This window comes from Penicillium rubens, assembly GCF_028828025.1.
Source record: "Penicillium rubens strain IBT 27055 chromosome Unknown utg000002l_segment0_segment0, whole genome shotgun sequence".
NCBI lineage: Eukaryota > Fungi > Ascomycota > Eurotiomycetes > Eurotiales > Aspergillaceae > Penicillium > Penicillium rubens.
Genome location: NW_026890600.1, coordinates 2,958,343 through 2,979,811, shown reverse-complemented (window position 1 = coordinate 2,979,811; position 21,469 = coordinate 2,958,343). Strand labels below are relative to the sequence as shown.

The window sequence follows — 21,469 nt, the reverse complement described above, 5'->3', positions numbered from 1 at the left end:
AGGAGCCCTGGAGTAGCCGCGGAATTTCTTAAGCCCCGCAATGTAACCTCGTCTGCTAGTAAATATTAGAATACCCGACAGCTCTTCCTCTTTCTTCCTTTCTTTCTTTCTTCTTTTCCCTACTATTCCTTCAATATGACTACCGTGGATACCATTCTTGCTGCCAAATACCCGGCCAAGGCCCATGCTCTTCGTGTCTCTGAGTCTCTTAAGGCCCGCCATGGCGGGGCCGGGGTTATCTACCTTGAGGCTCAAAAAACTCGATTGATCGAGGATAGCGACGAGGATATGCCATTTAGGTAATGCAGCATTTCTATGAAATTTGGATTTGACACTAACCCTGGTCTAGGCAACGTCGTCCTTTCTTCTATCTCACTGGCTGTCTTTTGCCCGATGCCGCCGTCGTATACGATGCCGTCAAAGATGAATTGACTTTGTTCATTCCACCAATTAACCCAGAGTCGGTCATTTGGTCAGGTCTTCCTCTGTCTCCCGAAGAGGCTGCGAAGCTCTACGATGTGGACCGCGTGCTGTTCACAACCGATGTGAATTCGACTTTGGCATCGATCGCCTCGAGCCACAATGGACAAACTGCTGCTTTTGCAATCGCCGAGCAGGTGTCAGAGGGAACAAGCTTCCAGGGCTTCGCTGAAACAAACACTACCAGCTTGAAGACTGCCATCGAGGAGACTCGTGTCATCAAGGATGCGTACGAGGTTGCGCTTCTGCGAAAGGCGAACGATATCTCGACCAAAGCGCACGTCGCTGCTATACATGCCTCCAAGACCGCGACTAACGAGCGTCAAATTGAGGCTGCCATTATCGGCGCTTGCATTGCTAATGGATGTCGCGAGCAGTCCTATCACCCCATCGTTGCCGGAGGTGAGGGGGGTGCTACTCTTCATTATGTTAGAAACGATGTTGACCTGGTCGACCCTGTCACTAAGCAGCGGAAGAATAATGTTCTCATCGATGCTGGCGGTGAATACCAAACTTACTGCGCCGATATCACTCGTGTTATTCCTCTGAATGGAAGGTTTGCGCCTGAGACCCGTCAGATTTACGAGATTGTCCTCCAGATGCAGACGGAATGTATCGCGATGCTCAAGGAAGGCGTGTGCTGGGATGATGTACACGCGCTGGCACATCGCATTGCTATCCGGGGCTTGTTGAAGCTGGGTATCCTACGCGGATCCGAGGACGAACTGTTCGAGAAGCGGGTCAGCGTGGCCTTCTTCCCCCATGGTCTCGGTCATTACCTGGGAATGGACACTCATGATACCGGTGGTAACCCCAACTATGAGGACAAGGATACCATGTTTCGCTACCTGCGTGTTCGCGCTAACCTGCCTGCTGGCTCTGTGGTCACCGTTGAGCCCGGTGTAAGTACTACCCCGTGAGAACCCTCTTTCCCAACGCCCGATTCTTATTATTTACCAGATTTATTTCTGTCGCTTCATCATCGATCCCATTTTAAAGGCTCCCGAGACCGGTAAGTACATCGATACTGAGGTCTTGGAGCGGTATTGGAGTGTGGGAGGAGTGCGCATCGAAGACAACATCCACATCACCAAGGATGGTTCTGAGAATCTGACAACGGCCCCGAAAAGCATTGAGGAGGTGGAGAGCCTGGCCTTATAAGAAGCAGTTAATCTGCGGCCATTAACAAGATTTTGCCCCTGGACCGTTCAAGGAGGTTCATACCAAATTATATGATACGGCATCGTTGATCCTCGGATATGTGATTGTACAACTGGCAATAACTAGATGTCTCTTCTGCGCTTGCGCGCACTTCCCTTGATCTCATCCACCGATCCGTTCTTCAGCTTGCGATCCAGAATGATAGTCAAGACATCAAATGAAAACTCCGGCACTTCAATGCACAGCTTCTTAAAGTCATCCCCAACCTCCTGGCGCAGCACGTGGCTTTGGTTCGCCCAGTAATTCGCCACAGGCTTCCGAATAGTATTATCTGCTGCCGGTGTATGAGTGTATACATAACGGGCATATGAAAGCTCCGCGTTAGGGGAACTCTGGACCTTATGGATCTTGGCATGGGCGATGCGCTGGAGGTTTGGCAGGCCCAGCTTCTCTGCCAGGGTGTAGATGCGCGCATGGTGCAGCAACTCGTCACCGCTTTTGTCGTCGGTCGTTTCCCCAGGTGTTTCCGTTCGGATGACTGTGTAATCACGGGTATATTGGAACTGGAGGAAGCAACCGAAGGCGTCAACATCCTCTTCTGGCAGGGTAATGCGTCTCTATGGATCACACGGTCAATTAGTATAAGAAGCGTAGAAATGTACGTGGAACGGATATGAATGAGTGAACGCACCGGTCCTGAAGCTTCAAACTTGTTAACAAACTCGGCTAGTAGTGGTGCCTCCATCAGGAGGGATTGATGAGCTGTCATAATGGTCTCATCGTCGCCTTTCCCGACGATAATCTCAACGATAGGCGAAGTCAGGAAGCTACGAGTGGTTGTGAGCTGGCAGGTCATAATTGGGACAACGGAACGTGAAGCCATCGTTGAAAAAAGGATTTTTGTCGCGAAAGGTTTAAGGAATGCTCACTCAAGGAAGTTGAAGCCTGCGCTCTTTTTTGCCGGAGCGGGTAGCTCTAGCTCTGCCTGCACGTCTGGAAGTGTGGAATCTTGCGCAGGTTCGTCAGGTTGGCTTGTGTCCTGTGTTCCTCCCATCTCTACCTCGGTGGAGTTGTGGTTCGCGACATTCGTCGCAGTCGCATTGGATTCCTGAATTGATTCAGTTTCGGGGACCCGAACTTGGGGTGTTTGTGGTAAATCCATGGGATAGGTAATGGATATGTATAATGTGGTAAGGTAGTAAGGTAGTAAGGTGGTTAGAGAGGAAGAGAGGAAGAGAGACCAAAGCTCCAGGGGCTTAAGGCGGAGAAGCACTTCAGGTGACACGGAATAGAGCTATATAGCTATATATATAACTAGGATTGTGTATAGAATTTCTACTTTCTCAAGGCCTCTGTTTTCTTTTTGTTTTGAAATGATAATATTTTATACTCTTCCTCCGTACTCTTCCCTGGATCCTCCAATCTAGGAGCGGCTCCACAGAACGTCATTAACCGCATTTCCCGCATTTTCCGCAGAAAAGAAGCACATCTCCACAGAACTTCAGATTCGAAACAACTCTACAGAGTACGTGATGCATAATGATGAAGAACCAGAATCGACCGAGACTGAGCAAGGTCAATACTTGCTCACTGCAGAGGATGCCGAGCTTTTACAGGAAATTCTCAATCACAATCTCTCAAACCAGTCGGGTGAGAAACGGAAATTCAGGTTCCAGGACCTGAATTTCACCCGACAGTTGAGTACTTTTCAAAATTTGGGGACGACTGCCCCCCAGTTCCATGGCTTTTTCGTTCTCTTCTGGATGGGGGTGACCCTGATGTTGTTCAGGCTTGCTGCCAATAATTGGAGAACCTATGGCAGCATATGGGGCAAGAATGAGATTATCCGTCTCATGATGGATAAAGATGTCATGGTTCTCGGGCTGACTGACTTGCTTCTTTGTTGGTCCACGGGGTTTTGTCTGGTACTACAACGAGTGGTACTCAAGGGATACGTTCGCTGGAACGGTCTTGGTTGGCTCATTCAGAATGTCAGTCTCAAAGATTTGCTCCCAGCACGGTTGCATTGCTGACCTATCCAGATCTGGCAAACTACATATCTTGGAGTCGTTATATGGTGGACATACCATCGCGATTGGCCATGGACACACACGGTCTTCATCGTATTGCACTGCTTGACTATGCTGATGAAGCAACACAGCTATGCAGCTTACAATGGCTACTGTATGTCAATTCCGCTCCGTCATTATCAGAGCTAATGAAGGCAGTATCGGAAATGTATCACAAACGAAATATGCTGAAAGCAAGTCTTGGCCAAACCAAAGCCAAGGAAAAAGGATATGCTCCCTCCGCCAAAGCCAAAAAGGGACACTCTTCTGCAGTCGATACACAACTCAACGCTGAGATTACAGATCTCAAGAGAAAAGACCGTAGTCGGCGCTCTTCTGACCTCCAAAACTATTCTCGATCCCACGAAACCGACCAGCTTTTATCTCTTATTAGAACAATCGAGACCGGTGTGCCACTTGAACCGAACCAGGTTAAATCCCTCGGAGAACTACTCGAGCAGGAGATCGAAGTCTTATCTGAGGGATTAAAGGGGCGGTGCTCACTGACCGACAATCACTATCCTCAAAACTTGACAATAGGAAATATCTGCGACTTCATGGCATTGCCCACATTGGTTTATGAGCTTGAATATCCCCGTACCAAGAGGATTGACTGGTTCTATGTCGCAGAGAAAACACTCGCCACATTCGGCATCATTGTGGTTATGATTGCAGTCTCCCAATCGTGGATATATCCGGTGGTAATGGACACGGTACGTATGAAAGAGGAGGGAATGACCGCGCAGCAGAGACTTCGGGAATTTCCCTGGGTTCTCGGTGACTTGCTTTTTCCGTTCATGATGGAATATCTACTGGCGTTCTATGTGATCTGGGAATGTGTTGTAAGTCTCACTTGTCCACTTGTTGATATATTTGCTAATCTCATCTAGCTCAATGCTATAGCCGAGATCACCATGTTTGCAGATCGAGGGTTCTATTCCGATTGGTGGAACTCGGTCTCATGGGATCAGTTCGCACGGGATTGGAACCGTCCTGTCCATAACTTCCTGTTTCGGCATGTATACCATGGCTCCATCAGCGAATACCGTTTGTCGCGCGTATCTGCCAGTCTCATCACTTTTCTCTTATCTGCATGTGTACATGAGCTGCTCATGTTGTGTATCTTCCGGCGCCTCCGAGGTTACCTACTAATCCTTCAGATGTCTCAATTACCGCTTGTTGCACTGAGTCGGACTCGCTTGATGCGAGGTCGCCGTTTGTTAGGCAATATCGTCTTTTGGCTGGGAATCTTTACAGGGCCAAGTCTGTTATGCAGTTTGTACTTGATCATTTGATTTGGTTTGATTTGATACGGGGCCTGGATATCCATGGAAGTCATTGCTTCAATGATAGCTTCTGCTTGATATGCTACGGTCCGCAATGACTTAGACAGGAGGCCATGTTCCATAACTATGATAGATACCTTTGAACGCATCCACGTGGCCATAGAGCTATATTGCGCCTGCATCTTAGTTTTGATACATATTATTTGCTCTTAACCTCCAAGATATGAATATCGACATGCGCATATTTACTTTGCCGAAGTGGACGAGCACAGACCCTTTATATCGGATAACCCCACCTTAGTAAACCTAGGTATATATATCCATGGATACCTTCTCCATACTCTTCCTCTCCCTGAGATCATTCTACACACACCCCCCTATCAACTCTTTCGGTTTATATCTAAATGGCGTCCAACCCACCCGCTGCCTGCTGCGCCATTGGCGTTAAGCATGAAGGCGAAGCCAAGGGTCAATTCGAACAAATTGGCGATGGTCCATACTACCCATTCTCTGGAGATAGACTACAGTTCCGCTGACGGTCGCAGTCGAGGTCTACATTTCACGGCCCGAGCGCTCTACCAAGCATTCCATCCTGTTGCTTACCGATGTAATTGGTCACCGCTTCATCAACGCGCAGCTTATTGCAGACCAGCTAGCGGCAAATGGCTACCTGGTCGTTATGCCAGACCTATTCCACGGTGACCCGGTGCCGTTGAACAACCGCCCTGCTAGCTTCGACCTGATGACCTGGCTAAAAGGCCCCCCAGGTCATCTGCCAGACCGTGTAGAACCCGTGGTCCGGGCGATACTAACGGAAATGAAGACCAAAATGGGCTGCGAGCGGGTCGGTGCTATCGGATATTGCTTCGGGGTATGTTGCATGTCCCGCATATGCCTTAGTGACAGCCCAATCTGACAAATACAGGCAAAATACGCCGTACGACTGCTCCAGCCAGGCTTCTGCGATGTCGCCTATGTGGCACACCCCAGTTTCGTCGACGCAGAGGAATTACAAGCAATCAAAGGCCCGCTGTCCATTGCTGCGGCTGGTAAGTTGTCATATGATCCGGGCTACAGCGTCTTGACTAAACAGCGACAGAAACCGATTCAATCTTTCCCGCCTCGAAGCGCCATGAATCCGAGGATATCCTGGCCAAAACTGGCCAGCCGTACCAGATCAACTTGTTCAGTGGCGTTGAGCATGGGTTTGCTGTCCGGGCAGATATCACTCAGCCGACCATTCGCTTTGCCAAAGAGTCTGCCTTTTTGCAGGCAGTTGCATGGTTTGATCAGTACCTCTAATCGGAGAGACAAATATCTAGCAAGGTAACAATGAAGCTTTGATTGAAATCCACACCTGGTTAGATTTCGCCTTGAGAAGCGGCAAATTTACATGTATTGGAGGAGACAAAAAAGGTATGCAATGCCATAATTGGCCAAAGTGAACTGTTGTTCTATTCCTTACATCTTCTCGTGGGTAGCCATAAGGGAACCTGTCATCCGTTAAAAACTGAAACTTCTGCCATACGGACAAGAGTATGCACTTACCAATAAACGTAGTGACCAAACGAGACCGAACTTGACAAATGTCCTCCGGGACCAACCAGATGGTAGCACCCATCTTTCTGGCGATACTGATAGAAAGCTTAGCGTTTGCATATGCCTCCTCGTCGGTCCGACCGGGCGTGACCAGATCGTAGTCCACATAGCTACTCTTCATGCCATTGAGCACATCAAGGAGGAAGATTCCAGATCCAATAGACTTGTCTTTGAAGCTGCGTATTGTGGAAGACTTGCCGCCACTGCTAGACATGTCATTGGCCCAGCGGATCATCTCAGTATCAGTAATTTCGCGTTTGCCCAGCCGTTGGGCCAGCGCAGAGAGTGTGTTGGTGATATCACGGCGCATCAGCTGCCACACCAATCCGAGAGTGAGGGTTCGCTGGCCATCAGTGATATCAGCGCCCTGGACACCGACAAGAGAGAAACCATTAAATTTCCCAAGCTCGATCGAATAATTAGTGTTTTCCACGGCCTTGAACCGCATCAATTCACCACCAGATGCTGGTGGCTTGTTGACATGTTTCCAGTTCACGCTTCCAGGGATGACCTTGTCGTATGCCTGCAACAAAATAGAGCCGTCGCGTAGGTCATCGAAGAGCGAGTTGACCGCCGGCTGCACATCCAAGGAATTCAACCACAGAGTGAAGACTCTGGCTTCCCGCTCGCCTTCAGCATCGAAGTCTTCAACTTCGAGCTTCTCCTCCTCGGTGATCGGGTCCAGTCCTGGGTGGGTGTTGAACAGATTGGCGACAAAGGCGAGGTTCAGCTTGGGGTTTCCGGCAACCAATGAGGTTGGGGTTAGGAACTTGCGGCAGTCAAGCGAGTCAGCGTTCTGAAGGACCTGCTCAGCCCGCTCAAGCAAGTCTCGAGTTTGGAGAGGGGCACGCGAGCAAACATCAGGTGCCAACTGGTTAAGGAGAACGGTGTAGTTCTCGCCATCCTTGACGTCGGTAGAGAAGTTCGTCACCCTACATCGGTTAGCCACACGTCTTGATTTTCATTCCCCCTGGAGCTGGACATACCGTCTGTCCCACTTGGCATTCTTGAGATGATAGTTGAACCAACGAAGGAGAATCTGCTCTGGAGGCAAGCGCAAGAACTGCTCCAGGGTCTCATCCTCATCCAAAAGCCTATAAAGCTCCGGGTGGAGTTTGATATCAATCTTCCCAAGCAGACCACGGCGGATGATTTGCCAGATGAGGCCCAGGATGAGATGCTCGCGCACCTCGATGATATCCCCGCTTCCAATGTTAACAACTGAGCATCCGATACCCTTAGCAGAGTTGATAACAATGTTATTGTTCTCAGTCATGTGGAAAGCATTCAGCTGCTTAATCTTCTTCCCGGCCTTATTCAGAACACGCTCATCAATGGTGTCTGGTACGCTGTCGTTGATCAACTTTGCCAGGACCAAGCCATCCTTGCACTTATCAAACATCTCAAATGTATCGGTGGGGAAAGGTAGGAGATCGCCAACGTCCGCATCGCCCGCCAGGACGGCATTGATGTGTCGCGTGAACTCGGTTCGTTCGTCTTCGTTGATCGTATGCGTGACATTGGAAGATGATCCCTGGACATGGATTCGTCCACCCACACTGCCTTTGGACACATGCCGAGATGCCCCAGTGCCAGCGCCGGCCCCTTGAATCACGGCCGCGGGGGTAGTTGGTGCACGGGCACCTTCGGCGGGTGCTGACCGAAGCTTCGAAACGAGCTGCCATAGTATTAATATTAAGATGAGAAAGGGGAATGGGAAAGTTGTATTACATCAACATAATCTTCGAGTTCCACGCGCCTGGAGCTATCGAGTTCCACATCCTTCAAAGCTGCACGCACCACATCATACGGCTGGCGTTCCGATTGTTGAGTGGCTTTGATCACGGTAGTTTCATCAAGGTAGCCACGGTCTTCGACGTCCAACCTGTTGAATGCATCCTGGAGCGAAAAGATCTCGCCTTGATCAAGCTGCGGAAAGCGCCTATAGTAATCACAGTGGTCAGCATATGGTTGTATTTAATGACGAGGAAATGTACTTCTGAAGCTTGAGGGCGTTCATCTTGTCAGAATCACAACCCTGAGGGGGGCAAAATAGGTGGGGTTGATCACCCAGGGAAAGACCGGGTTTCGACAAAAAGAAGAAAGTAGTGTTTACACCTTGGACAGATCAATTGTGAAGTAGTAAAGAAAGCAGATTAGAAGAAATCCGATCCGTGCTAAAGGTGGGCAGTGCAAGGCGAGAGGCAGCCAGGTATACACGAACCGAGGGGTGGGGGGATGAGCCACACCGTAATGAAAGTGCTTGGTCAGTATGTAATGATACAGGGTACATAACGCTAGGGGTATTATCGTATGGGGGCGTAAGTATTATGTCAGTAATGCTGTGTTTTTGTATTATCGTGTTCGGGAAGTTCGAGTGACGTCGACACCACCTAGGTAGATACTATGTTACCTATTAGGTCCCTAGGTAGCCACCTGGCCACTCTGTTATAAAAAGTTGGATATGAAGTATTTCATCTGCCTAATTCGCTTATTCTTCTCTCTCTATAGAATAATCTCGTTCTGTCGTTTTCTATATTCTCTCCACAATTGACTAAGTTAAGCCATACGCAGATTATAATGACATAGGGAATATGACAACTCACGAGTCCATGGTTTATACTAACATATATATGTGATCAAAAGATGAATATTAGAAATAACTGACACATGTTGAATATGTATATATCGGACCGTATAAACGTGGACGGGTTATCCAACGTAATTGCACAAAACAACGGGATTACATCATTCTCCGATCTCCAAACATTGAATTCATTGCAACTCTCAACATTTTATCGTTTTGGACGCCTTTTGGACGCGTCTCTACGTTTCGCTTCTCTTTATCTCAATATTCCCCTTTCATACCATCCGCACTTTCACCGTTTATCAATCCAGCTGCTCACGTTGATTCGTTCCACTGCCTTCCGACGGGCACTCCTCCCCATGGCGGGTGCAGAGCAAAAGTCGTTCTTGGGGACACTCACTCCATGGAGTACACCCAGAAGTGCAACCCCAGCACCGCAGCCTAGCGATCCCCCCAGACCGGAAGTTCTGCAGCGATCGCAAGGGGAGGACCACACGGTGACCCATATGCATCGATTAAGCATGCGACGCTATCCTCCCGATTGCCCTCCATTGAAAGTCAGGTGGTTCTACGCAGTGGACTCGCCCAAGCGGAAGCCATCCATTATAGGACAGAAAAAGGCAGACCAAAAGCCCTTGCCATCGCCGAAGAAATTCATCCCTTTCCCAGGGAAAGACTCCCAGTCCATAGAAACGACGTTTCAGAAACTCTCAGACATCGAAGATGCCCGCCAACAAAACCAACCAAAGGATAGCGAACCTGTATTGACCCAAGTGCCCGTGAATGAGGACTTTCTTTTCAATGTCGATGTGGAACAACGAGAGTTGAGTCCTACCTATTGGATTGGCCCTGTATATGAAGTCCGTCGTGGGACGTGGTTCATTCAGGATGGATCTAGCCTAAAACCATGCGAAGAAAATCTTGCTACCCAGCTTGAAGAAGGCTATATCAAATTATGTCCATGGAGGTCCCAACCTTCAGAACAGAACACCCAAACAAACGAAGAAGACAGATCTGGTCAGACCACGAGAGTCCCAATTGACACCAACGAACCAGATGCCAAGCCCCCTCAATCAAGAGACCTGAACTCTCCTCCCCGTGGCATAGGGAATGATTTCAACAGTCCTGGTCCTGCAGTTGAGCCTCAGCAGTATCGTCTCTTTGGCGCTTACATGAATAGGATAGTCGGGTATCAAGATGCCACGACGGCCTGGCTGATGAATGATGATTTTATGTCACGTTTCAGTACTTCGGTATATCAAAAGTTAGGAGGCGTTCCGGGAACGAAGTTGGTTCGTGGGTTCGAACCCAGGAAGCCAAAAGAGACGCCCGAAGCAAAGGGTCCGAAGCAAAAACCACTGGGCGAGGCAGTACCTGTCAGAGGTTTGAATGAGGCCTTGAAAGAAAAGACTGAAAAAGCCACGGATACACTCAAGTCAACTTCCGCTGATGGATTCGAAGACTACGAAAGTAGACCGAAATCGACATTAGAACGCCAAATGTCCTCCCTTGCCGGCGAGCCGCAAAATCCAGCTGACCTCGAAGAACAGGCTCGAAGGCAGGAGGAACAAGAGATGGAAGAGTCGAGGGAAATGGACGGCACAGACAGAGAGCGCGAGGTCGATCATCTAGTTCTTGTCACCCATGGAATTGGCCAGCGACTCGGGTTACGACTGGAAAGCATCAATTTCATACATGATGTAAATGTGCTTCGCAAGACGCTAAAAACTGTCTACAAAGGTTCCCCTGACCTTCAAGCGTTGAATTCAGCGTTCCCAGATAGCGATAAGAATTGCCGTGTTCAAGTGCTTCCTGTGTGAGACTTGACTCCCTTGCCTGGCCTTTCTTTCTTGCTAATTTCAGCAGGTGTTGGCGCCATCTTCTAGATTTTCCTTACCGAGGAGTGCGACAGAACAGAAAGGAACTGGATCTGACTGATGCGGACGCTCTCGAGGACGATGCTTACCCCAGCCTGTCCGATATAACACTGGAAAGCGTACCTGCCGTTCGAAACCTCATTTCAGATTTGGCTATGGATGTACTTCTGTACCAAAGCGGGTATTGTGAACACATCTCCAATATCGTCATCCAAGAATGCAATCGAATCCTCCGGCTGTACCGCAAGCAAAATCCTTCTTTCAAGGGGTCAGTCAGTCTCTGCGGCCATTCGCTTGGAAGCGCAATTATATTTGACATCTTGTGTCACCAGCCGGAGACCAATACCGGTCAGAATACTGCCTCCAAGGGAATGGCCCAAGAGGGCGACGACTCGAACCCCAAGGGTTCAAGTAGGTTTGATTTTGACTGCGAGGAGCTTTTTTGTCTGGGATCCCCTATTGCACTATTCCAAATGCTCAAGGGTAAAACAATTGGTGGATACTCTGCCGTGGATCCCCGAAATCGCAAAAATGCTTTGGATGTTGAGATTGACTTGAACTTGCATGGTCCTGGGCATGCGCTTAGTGACAATCCCGGTATTATTTCAATGCCAAAGTGTCGAGATCTCTACAATATCTTTCACCCTTCTGACCCAGTCAGCTACCGGGTCGAGCCTCTGATATCTCCAGCGATGGCAACCCTGAAACCCCAGCCGCTACCGTCGGTGAAGAAAAGCCTCTGGACGACCTCTGGTCAGAGTTTATCTATTCTCGGTAGCCGCATGGGCCAAAGTGTGGGATCCCTGTGGACAAATTTCACCACGGGTGTCGCAAGCAGCTTGTTGAATCGCAGCTTGGGTCTGAATGGCGATGAAGCTATGTCGGCTGCTCGCACTTCTGGTAAACCGGGTGATGAATCAACCCATAGACGGTCACAATCGGGTTCGGTCCAGCATGGGCCCGATGGATCCGATGATCACTGTCAGACATTGATTGAATCTGATCTGGAGACTCTTTACGATGGTTTCCAAAAAAGCAGGAGTGTCCATCATGGCGAGAGTCCAGATCCCGACGCCGACACTAACCAGGATCGGAGGCTGAAATTCGAGGACGCTAAAGTGCGTGCCTTGAATGCAAACGGTCGGGTAGACTACAGCATCCAAGAGTAAGACACTATGCCCTACATTGCTGAACATTACTAACCGGGATACAGGGGAGCCTTCGATATTTCATTAATAGCCAGCATTGCCAGTCATCTCACCTATTGGGGAGATGAGGATGTCAATCACTTCATGCTTTCCCAGATGCTTTCTAGAGGACAGAGGCATAAACACAAGCAAAAGTATAGATGAAACAAGTGCGGAATACACTACACTATCTAAAGAGGCATCAGTATGAGGTACTTACATATGTAAATGGATGCTCCGAGAGCAACCTGCCTACCTAGGCGTGGGTGAATACTTAAGTAAGCCCATATGTCGCCCGAGTGGGACTAGCGCACCCTGGAGGTCGGCTAAGCATTACGTAATATGGATTTCCCCTACAAAATCTTTCGTTTCTCTTTCTTTTCCTTCTTTCTATGTCCCATCTCATCAGGACCAACTTTAGGATGTTGAAACCTCCTGGAATTCATTCTTTCCTGAGTCGAATCTTATGAATTTCTTCTTAATGAGGCTGAAATTTATCGGATTTCACGGAAATGAACACCAACCTTACAATGGACACCGCAAGAGGACTGACATATCAAGTATGTCATGGCACGATGAGGTTTTTGGGTCATGGTCACCCCTGTAGAGCACTTCCCTTTCTCCCAACCGCAATCTCTTTACATCTGGCATGAAGCACATGCTCTTTGAATGCTCAGATTCACTCGGATAGCGGAGATCAACTCCTTTCTGTTAGCTTTAGATTCCTTGCTATATAGCTCATGCTTGTAAGGAAATCATGATTGGATACATAAGAAAATATACGCATACATATCTATTTAGCTATAATTTAAATACACTGTATGTTGTACTCCCATACTCCATACATTCATCAAGTTCAAATATTCGACTCCGTACTCCGTTTTCTTCCCTAGGTAATCGAATACGAGTACGAGGTACGCACTGGCCAACAGAGTACGCCAAGCATTTTCCAATGTTGCTATCCCCGTATCTTCTTGCGCTTATTGTTCCACGCCAAAAGTTGTCTACACAGATCTACCAAGGTCATATCTGAGTCTGGACATGGAGGATTGACTACAATTACTCTGGGCACCATCCAAATCCGGCATATCTCAGCACAATGAGTCGCCTCAGTGACGATGCAGACTCCCAGGCCATTTCAGCATCTCCATCCAAAGAGCACCCGACACAAGACCCCGTTTCGAATACAGCGATTCCAAAGGAGTTCATCAATGCTACCCTCGATTTTCTCTCAACCTCCACCAATGAGACCCTCCTTGGAGTCTTTGCGCTTCTTGCACTCGTCACCTACATTATCCTAGGGAGACTCGGTCTGCTTCTAATCGGAGTGGTTCTGGGGGTTATCCTGCACGCGTCATGGGAGGGATCGGATAACGAATACTCAAATCAAGTGTCGCACGCGCAAAAGCCCAACAGGCGTAGGGAGCTTGCGCTAGAAGTCTCCAACAGGCTTTTGGACTGGCCTAAGCGGGCTGGTGCTTTAGACATCCAAGGAGGAGACGATGGCTCTATAAGTACGCTTGAAGACATGTCTTCGGCGGACTTGGACTACACCACCTTCCAACCGGCCACCGCTGACGCATTGAGAACTCTCACCGATGCAGTCATTAAAGACTATGTCAAGTAAGTATCCTTCATTTATGCCCCCTTCCCCCACCGTGAAACAAGTAAAGTAGCTTACCTCAAATAAAGATACTGGTATGAGCCACTTTTGCCGTCGGAATCAAGTTTCCCACGCTCCTGTCGAAGAATTTTGACTCATTTTATTACATCAATCTCTTCGCACCTATCGCGCAAACGAACAGAGGACACATTCTTGCAGTTTCTCACCAACTCCTCATCTATCGTCATTGTATTCCTGAATGAACTTGCAGCAGCATTCACCGCTCTGGGCTCCTCCCCAGCGGAAGCCCAAAACGCTGTGGATCAGTACCTTGAACAATTTCCGGATAGCAGCCTAGCGAACATCTTGTCTGAGAAACAACAAAAGAAGAAACTCAGTATGGTTGCGGATGATATACTGTCGAATTTCTTGGATGCCAAGGCCTACGATTGTCCGGCTGTACGGGACTTCCTCCGTGAGGTCTTTGCGGGAGTGATATTGGGGTCCACTGTTACCAGTCTTGCCCGTCCTGAATTTATCAATGAATGGATTATCTATCTCCTGCAGGGCGGTGAATCAGAAATCATGCACGCTATCGACGCAGGCGTTGAAGGTGCGCGGAACCAGGGCGTCAGTGCTCCCACGTCTTCAGAAGACCCAAAGGCAGACTCCGTCAAAGCCACACAGAGAGAGTCCATGCACGTGGCAAGGGCTACAGAGGAAGAAGCAGTTCTAGAGACGAAACGTCTAAGCGCTATGATTGCATCCCATGATTCGCAGAGCTCGGATTCAGAACCGCCACGCCAAAACGAACGAATTGACGAAAATTACCCTTTGGAGGCTAATTTGGCTTCAAAGATGACGCACGAAAACGAATGTCACGAAGAACAGGTACCAGTGCCCAGTACGGAATTACTTGCAAGCCCGAAATTATCCGAAGACTCCTCTGCGCCACCTTTGATTCTTCATGGGGCACAAGTCTTGGTAGATGATGACGGAGCGAGGGATGAAAAGAGCCACATCAAGTCGCAACCCATGTGGGATTATCTACTACAGGTTGAACCAGCGTCAACACGCTCGACTGGCTGGATGGTGTTTCGCAAATATTCGGACTTCCAGTCTCTTCACGAGATTCTGGGGACTGTTTCACGTTTGAATCAGATTTCAAGTTTCTCCGAGCGTCACCCCATACTACCCACCTGGAAGGGCAAAACGCGACAAGCTCTCGCCCGAGACCTTGAGTGGTATTTACAAGACGCCATGAAGCATGAGTCACTTGCCGACACTGATCGAATGCGTCGGTTCTTGGAAAAAGATGTCGGTTCTTCCACTGAACCCGCCGGTTCTAACAAATCGGCATTCTCTTTCCCTAGTCAAACTGCGTTTGAAAACATGGGCAAGGGTATGCTAGGGGCATTGTCCAATGCGCCCAAGGGAGTGGCGGGGGTATTCGGAGGCGCCAATGGCAAGAAGCCGGCCGTCACTGCTGATCAGATTCAACACAAAGTTGATAACTCCAGTCGCAACAGTTTGTCGCAGACACGGTCTAGCCCTGGTGATGGTGATCGTACCGGCGTAAGCGACGGAAATGTCGATTCGCCTGCGGTGTGCCCTAGCGAATCCCTGGAAATCCAAAGAGGCGAAATTTCCAAGTCGCGTTTGACGTCCGGGAGTGAGCAAGGTACATTGACCACAGAGATCCCGCTCTCTAAAACCTCGCTTGATATTAGAGATACTGCAGAACTTGACGTCCACGCAACGGAAACTACTGATCAAACCTTATCACATCGCCGATCTGAGACTGAGCAGAGTATTGGTCAACCTCGCAATCAGGGGAATCCCATCACAGCTGATGAGACGCAAATAGCGGTAGAACTGATCTTTGCGGTCATCAATGAGTTGTACACCTTGTCGTCTGCGTGGAATATACGTCGGACTCTTTTGAATGCTGCCAAATCGTATATCCTACGTCCCGGGAGCCCGACCTTGGAAACCATTCGTACTCTGTTGCAGGATTCCATGATAGAAGGCCACACTTCAGACAACGCCCTGGGGGATTACCTCGTCAAGCTTCGTGAGAACGCGCTTCCGACAGAGGAGGAACTTAAAGCCTGGCCCCCTCCACCCAATGAGGAGGAGAAGATCCGGTTACGGGATACTGCACGTAAACTATTCGTGCAGCGGGGAATTCCACAGGCCTTAACAAGTGTTATGGGGGCAGCTGCTAGTCGCGAAGCGCTAGAGAAGATCTTCGATAGTCTTCAAGTTGAAAGTGTCGCTCGAGGATTTGTCTTCTCAATCCTCCTACAGGGCCTTAAGGTATTGACGCTCTGATTTTCAATGGATAATATCGATTTCTAAGTGTACACATGAATGAAAGACCACAAGTACATATGATATGGTAGGAATTAGCAATGAGCACATATATAGATAGGCACGTGATTACGTGTCCCGCGTTTCGCGTTCATGTTTGGACCTACACAACTTCCCACTTTCTCACCTTTGATACCTTCTTTCTCACTTACCGAGACTACTCAACCATGTCATCCAAGAAACGTTCTTCCGAGTCGGTCGCTGGCCTTGACAATAGCGTGCGCCCCAAAAAGGCCAAGGTCAACACTACAGCGGAAGCTAAAACCGACTCTAATGGAGATCGCTATTGGGAAATATCCAAGATGCGCCGTGTGACAATATCTTCCTTCCGTGGGAAGACCCAAGTCAACGTCAGAGAATATTATGAAAAGGACGGGCAGGAGTTGCCAGGGAAAAAGGTCGGTTGATCAGTCATTTTGCATAAACCATGCTAATACTCATGCCGATTTAGGGTATCTCAATGCCAATGGATCAGTTCGCTGCCATAGTTTCCCTCCTACCTGAAATCGAGGAGGCGTTGAAAGAGAATGGGGAGACTCTGCCTCGACCGGTCTACTCGGCAGAGGGAGGCCAGTCTGATCAAGGAGAGCAAGGACAGGCCAATCCGGACAACCCAAGTCCATCAAAGCAGAATATTGAGGCGACAAGTGATGAGGAAAGTGAAGCATGATCGCCGTTGAGAGTTGATTTACGTTGCCCATAAATGGCTCTTACAGTTTCCATCATAATCAAATTAATCTTGCCTGTTTGAATCAAAACATGGTGAACTTGCTCCCAAGTCTCCTTCTAGATCACATACTCGCCTCTTGCGTCGCCGTGTTGTTGGCAATAGAGCCTCCCCGCCAAGCACGACGATGATCTTCCTCTTGGATAAGCTGGCTCTGGTCTCCGATTTGACCCCATCCTCCTCCTCCGGGCGTACGGATAGTGATCCGCTCCCCTGCCTGCATCTGAACGGAGTTCTTCGCCCCGAGGTTGATGTATCTTGTCTCCCAGCCTCCGTCTTGCTTCTTCACGCGACGCGCCCAGATGTTCTGACCACACTGGGCGTCCTCGCCTCCCTCCAACCCATATGGATGGTAGACTCTTCGTTCAGAAAGGATAGAGACTTGCACGGGAATACGGAATTCAATATCTCGCACAACGCCGTCCCCGCCGCGGTGCTGACCATTGCCTCCTGAATTCGGTCGAAGACTGAACTCTTGGAGGATGACAGGGTACCGCCGTTCAAACACCTCTGCATCGGTGATTCGGGTGTTAGTCATGTGTGTATGGACCCCTGAAGTGCCTTCCCAAGTCGGACCAGCCCCGCTACCACCGGCGATGGTTTCATAGTAACCGAACCCTTTCGTTTCCGTCTCACCGGGCATATTCCCTCCGAACCCGAATGTAAGGTTGTTGGTATCACCCTGTGACGCAGCGCAAGCCTGGAAGCACCTCAAAATGACATCGGTCACTCGTTGACTCTGGAGTGAAAACGATAAGCCCATGATCAACGTCAGTATCTGTCTGGTCTTACCGTCAAAACGTTGCCACCCACTACGGCAGCTGATTCCGAGGGGGATAGGAGACTACCAGGAGGAATTCGAACGTCGATAGGCTTTAAACAGCCCTGGTTCAATGGGATATCCGCTGAAACTAGGCATCGCAGGCAATAAATGATCGCTGAGTATGTGACAGCCTCTGGTGCATTGATATTGCCTATCATTGTTAGCTCAATAAACGTCAAGTTTCTCTTGAAGGCCGCTCTACCTTACCGTATACTTCTGGACCGGTCCCCTCGAAATCAAAGATTGCCTCTCCTTTGTCCCCATCTATTGATATGTTCAATTGAATAGGGCTCCCATCATCCATATAATCAGTAGCACTCAGTACTTGCCCAGCAAACCTTTTGCTCACATCTTTTAGTAGATTGCGCACGCTGAGCTCTGCGTTGTCTTGGATCTGGTGCATATAGAACTGCACGACAGTCTCACCATACTCCTCGATTAGAGTGTTGATCAAGTTGATCCCTTTCTTGTTTGCAGCAATCTGAGCTTTGAGATCATTCAAGTTATCTGCTAGGCATCGGGTCCCACTGCAGTTTGGATACTGGGCCGGCTCTTTGTACAGCAATTCTGTGATGCGCACCTCGTCAAATTTGCCTTCTGATACCAATTTTTCGCTTTTGATGGCTGCGCCTTCTTGGTAAAGCTCTTTTGAGTGGGGTGGCATAGATCCCGGGAGTATTCCTCCAATGTCGGCTTCATGCAGGTTAGTATATCTGTTCCATTTCCCGCCTCTCTCACTCGGGAAAAGCTCTTACCATGATGCGCTCTGGAGGCGACGTAGAATATGATCTTTCCCTGGCTAAAAGCAGGCTGCAGGACTGTGATATCTGGAAGATGAGTTCCCCCAAATTCCGGGTGATTTGACACAATTACATCGCCGGGCTTCAATTTATCTTGCCAGATGCGGGCCTGTATCCGTACACAGGTTGACATGCTACCGAGATGGACGGGCAAATGTGGCGCATTCGCAACAAGCCCGCCTTCTGCGTCGAACAATGCGCAGGAGTAGTCAAGTCGCTCCTTGACATTGGTACTTACACTTGTCTTCTGTAAAGCACGTCCCATTTGTTCAGCAATAGCCATGAACCTGTGCGAGAAGACGCTTAGCAGGATAGGATCCACATTGTCAGTGCTAATCTTTGGCAGGCTGGCGTCGGATTCACCAATATTGATGACGACGTGGGTTTTTGTCAAGAGCGCTGAAGCCCCTGGGGTCACCACGATCGTTTGGGTCTCATCGGCTAAAATGGCTGGGCCCCTCACTCGGTCATCAATCTTCAAGTCGTCGAGTTTGTAGATTGGTGTTTCACGTCGGCCGCCCTCAAAGTATACGAGAGATCTGCGATATTCTTGGCCCGCCGCCACATCCTTTGGGTTGGACTCTTGGACCTGCTGGTCCACAGTCTTCTCGGATACTTTGAACCCTTTCCCGATTCCTCTCACCCGCACGTCATCCACAATGATGTCCCGGTCTGGGAGAGTGAAACCAAACTCTTCATCATGTTGCTTCACAAATGCCTTCCCAAAGGCCCATTCGTCGCCCCCGAAGTTAAGATCGGCTTCCTCTTTGCTGGGTTTAAGTATCATCAAGGCAGATTCTGTTCCTCGATATCGCATATTGAGGTATTCTTCAAACACGATTGAGTCACTGCTGAAGCCTTGGTCTTGCAACCTCTGCGTGGATCGTTTCTTTAAGTCTTCTATTCTCGAACCAAGTGCATCGCGGACCTCTCCCTTATCGTCATCAGCCCAGGTCTTCGATTCGGGCTCTTGGTTTTCATCAACAACGTCTGCCAGCGCCATTCCGTATGCGGAGAGCACCGAGGAATATCGATGGATCAAAATCTGCCGAATCCCCAGGCTCTCGGCAATGGCAACGGCATGCTGGCCCCCAGCTCCCCCAAACGTAGCCAACTTGTGTTTTGAGGTATCATGCCCCTTAGCCTCTGTCAAAGATCGAATGGGTCGGGTCATCGTCTCGTTGGCTACCTTGATAAAACCAAAGGCAACCTCGTCAGGGGACATTTCTCGGCTTTGGCCCCCTTTGCTCAACCTGTGATTGATTTCTTCGGTTAGTTCCTCAAACAACACCCGACTGGCTTGTTCATCCAGGCCCTGGGTTTCATCCGAGCCGAAAATCTTCGGGAAGAAGTCTGGGACCAATCGTCCAAGGAATAGATTGGCATCGGTTACTGTGAGCGGTCCACTCTTGCGATAGCAGGCGGGCCCTGGATGAGCTCCTGCTGACTCGGGCCCAACAACGAAAAGACCGTTACGGTAGAATAATCTTGAGCCACCACCTGCAGCAACAGTGTTGATATCCAGCTGAGGAGACTGGATTGTCACTCCAGCGGTGGTTGTCTCAAAGACATGCTCGTACCGGCCGGATCCATACCTGCTAACATCCGTGCTCGTCCCTCCCATATCAAAGCCTATTACAGGTGTCTTCGAGACGGGATCGTAGGAAGTCAACGCATACCCCACCACTCCGCCAGCAGGCCCTGACAGAATTGCTCGTAGGCCTGAAAATTGGTCCACGTCCACCAGGCCACCGTCTGATTGCATGAATTCACAGCGTGCGCCTTTGGCACCCGCCTGGCGTTTGACACTCTCACTGCCCAGGCCACCCTCAAATCCGGCTTGAAATCCAGAGATATACTTCTTGATGGCAGGGGTCAAATATGCGTCGGCGCAGGCTGAAGTTGTCCTCGGCACAAGTTTAATCATCGGCATGAGCTGGTGGCTCAAACTCACATGGTGGAAACCAATATCCTTAGCGATTCTTCCCACCAGTGCCTCATGGTCTGGGAAGGTGTACCCATGTATAAGACATATTGCTATGCTTCTAATCCCACGGCTGTATACCTCTGTCAACTGCGATCTCACCAATTCCTCAGACGGACGCTTCAGTATGCGAACTGCTTCGGAAGAAAGCCCGCGAACAACATCGTCTTCTACACGGGTCTGTTCTCGGGGAGTAGTGGCAGTGGTTTTTCTTTGCGGATCTTCTGCGTAGTCTTCCAAGGTGACACGCTCGTCCACCTCAATCACCTCCTCGTAAAGGACATCGGGACGTTTGATGGCAAGGTCGAATATTCTGGGACGAGACTGATTTCCAATCTCGAGGCAGTCTTTGAAGCCCTTGCTTACCACTAGCGCTACCTTCTCTCCCTTCCGTTCGAGCAGCGCATTTGTTGCCACAGTTGTGCCCATGCGGATGCTCTGGATCAATGAAGTATCGATGGGTTCCCCACGAGGGATTTCATGACCTGTAAACTTGGAAAGAATGCGCCGGATCCCCTCCAAAGGTGCATCTTTGTAGTTGCCGGGATCTTCTGAGAGCAGTTTAATCACAATGTCATCTTCCAAGCGGCCCGTCCCCGGATTTCCAACGCAATCCGTAAATGTCCCGCCCCTCTTTGCCATGTTAGTGTTCTCCATATGTGATGAGAGGGGAAGAAGGCTAATACATCGATTGCAATGCTGATTCCTGTTTGTTTTGCTGAATTCATAATAGTAGAAAGTATTTGGAGAAGATATAGTCTTGTGCTCTACAACAGTAGGGACAAAGTGCATGAGTTGTACAACATATGAGGAGAGAGGCCCGAACTACGTATAGTTATAACTAGCTTAAGAGGGGTTAAATTGCCTGAGGCACCGATAGTGGATGTTCCCTACAAATATTCTACGTCATACG

The 21,469-nt window shown here is 49.2% G+C and overlaps 8 protein-coding genes across 8 annotated transcripts; 5 read left to right on the top strand and 3 right to left on the bottom strand.

Moving 5' to 3' along the window:
* Nucleotides 1-135: 135 nt before the first annotated feature.
* On the top strand, nt 136-1,641 carry N7525_003616 (aminopeptidase P family protein; the record flags this gene model as incomplete). The annotated part of the gene is made up of 3 exons (XM_002558932.1): nt 136-299; nt 350-1,382; nt 1,441-1,641. The coding sequence occupies 3 exons, from the start codon at nt 136-138 to the stop codon at nt 1,639-1,641; spliced, it is 1,398 nt and encodes a 465-aa protein (XP_002558978.1).
* Nucleotides 1,642-1,763: 122 nt separating this feature from the next.
* Nucleotides 1,764-2,803, bottom strand: N7525_003615 (uncharacterized protein; the record flags this gene model as incomplete). Its single annotated transcript, XM_002558933.2, has 3 exons — nt 1,764-2,258; nt 2,333-2,468; nt 2,571-2,803. The coding sequence occupies 3 exons, from the start codon at nt 2,801-2,803 to the stop codon at nt 1,764-1,766; spliced, it is 864 nt and encodes a 287-aa protein (XP_002558979.1).
* A 265-nt stretch (nt 2,804-3,068) lies between these two features.
* On the top strand, nt 3,069-6,298 carry N7525_003614 (uncharacterized protein; the record flags this gene model as incomplete). Its single annotated transcript, XM_061212766.1, has 7 exons — nt 3,069-3,632; nt 3,684-3,825; nt 3,870-4,552; nt 4,601-4,757; nt 5,542-5,867; nt 5,922-6,045; nt 6,096-6,298. Coding segments are annotated over 7 exons (2,199 nt in total), but the record flags the coding sequence as incomplete, so codon positions are not given.
* Nucleotides 6,299-6,431: 133 nt separating this feature from the next.
* Nucleotides 6,432-8,654, bottom strand: sac6 (fimbrin). The gene is made up of 5 exons (XM_061212765.1): nt 8,593-8,654; nt 8,327-8,537; nt 7,582-8,273; nt 6,545-7,527; nt 6,432-6,489 (listed from the first exon to the last, which is right to left on the bottom strand). Exons 1-5 carry the CDS (start codon nt 8,613-8,615, stop codon nt 6,458-6,460), a joined length of 1,941 nt encoding a protein of 646 aa, XP_061069786.1. The 5' UTR covers nt 8,616-8,654; the 3' UTR covers nt 6,432-6,457.
* Nucleotides 8,655-9,541: 887 nt separating this feature from the next.
* On the top strand, nt 9,542-12,228 carry N7525_003612 (DDHD family phospholipase; the record flags this gene model as incomplete). Its single annotated transcript, XM_061212764.1, has 2 exons — nt 9,542-10,998; nt 11,049-12,228. 2 exons carry the CDS (start codon nt 9,542-9,544, stop codon nt 12,226-12,228), a joined length of 2,637 nt encoding a protein of 878 aa, XP_061069785.1.
* A 1,117-nt stretch (nt 12,229-13,345) lies between these two features.
* On the top strand, nt 13,346-16,183 carry N7525_003611 (uncharacterized protein; the record flags this gene model as incomplete). The annotated part of the gene is made up of 2 exons (XM_002558938.2): nt 13,346-13,869; nt 13,939-16,183. The coding sequence occupies 2 exons, from the start codon at nt 13,346-13,348 to the stop codon at nt 16,181-16,183; spliced, it is 2,769 nt and encodes a 922-aa protein (XP_002558984.2).
* A 206-nt stretch (nt 16,184-16,389) lies between these two features.
* Nucleotides 16,390-16,892, top strand: N7525_003610 (transcriptional coactivator p15/PC4 family protein; the record flags this gene model as incomplete). Its single annotated transcript, XM_061212763.1, has 2 exons — nt 16,390-16,620; nt 16,674-16,892. 2 exons carry the CDS (start codon nt 16,390-16,392, stop codon nt 16,890-16,892), a joined length of 450 nt encoding a protein of 149 aa, XP_061069784.1.
* A 121-nt stretch (nt 16,893-17,013) lies between these two features.
* Nucleotides 17,014-21,213, bottom strand: N7525_003609 (uncharacterized protein; the record flags this gene model as incomplete). Its single annotated transcript, XM_002558939.2, has 4 exons — nt 17,014-17,688; nt 17,742-17,923; nt 17,980-18,465; nt 18,528-21,213. 4 exons carry the CDS (start codon nt 21,211-21,213, stop codon nt 17,014-17,016), a joined length of 4,029 nt encoding a protein of 1,342 aa, XP_002558985.2.
* Nucleotides 21,214-21,469: the final 256 nt, after the last annotated feature.

What these genes read in the sequence shown, in the direction of transcription:
- sac6 (XM_061212765.1), bottom strand. Translation starts at nt 8,615, where the DNA reads ATGAACGCCCTCAAGCTTCAGAA. An exon ending in AACTCGAAGATTATGTTGAT is followed by an intron (nt 8,274 to 8,326) that starts GTAATACAACTT and finishes ATACTATGGCAG; the next exon opens with CTCGTTTCGAAGCTTCGGTC. An exon ending in TTTGGTCACTACGTTTATTG is followed by an intron (nt 6,490 to 6,544) that starts GTAAGTGCATAC and finishes AACGGATGACAG; the next exon opens with GTTCCCTTATGGCTACCCAC.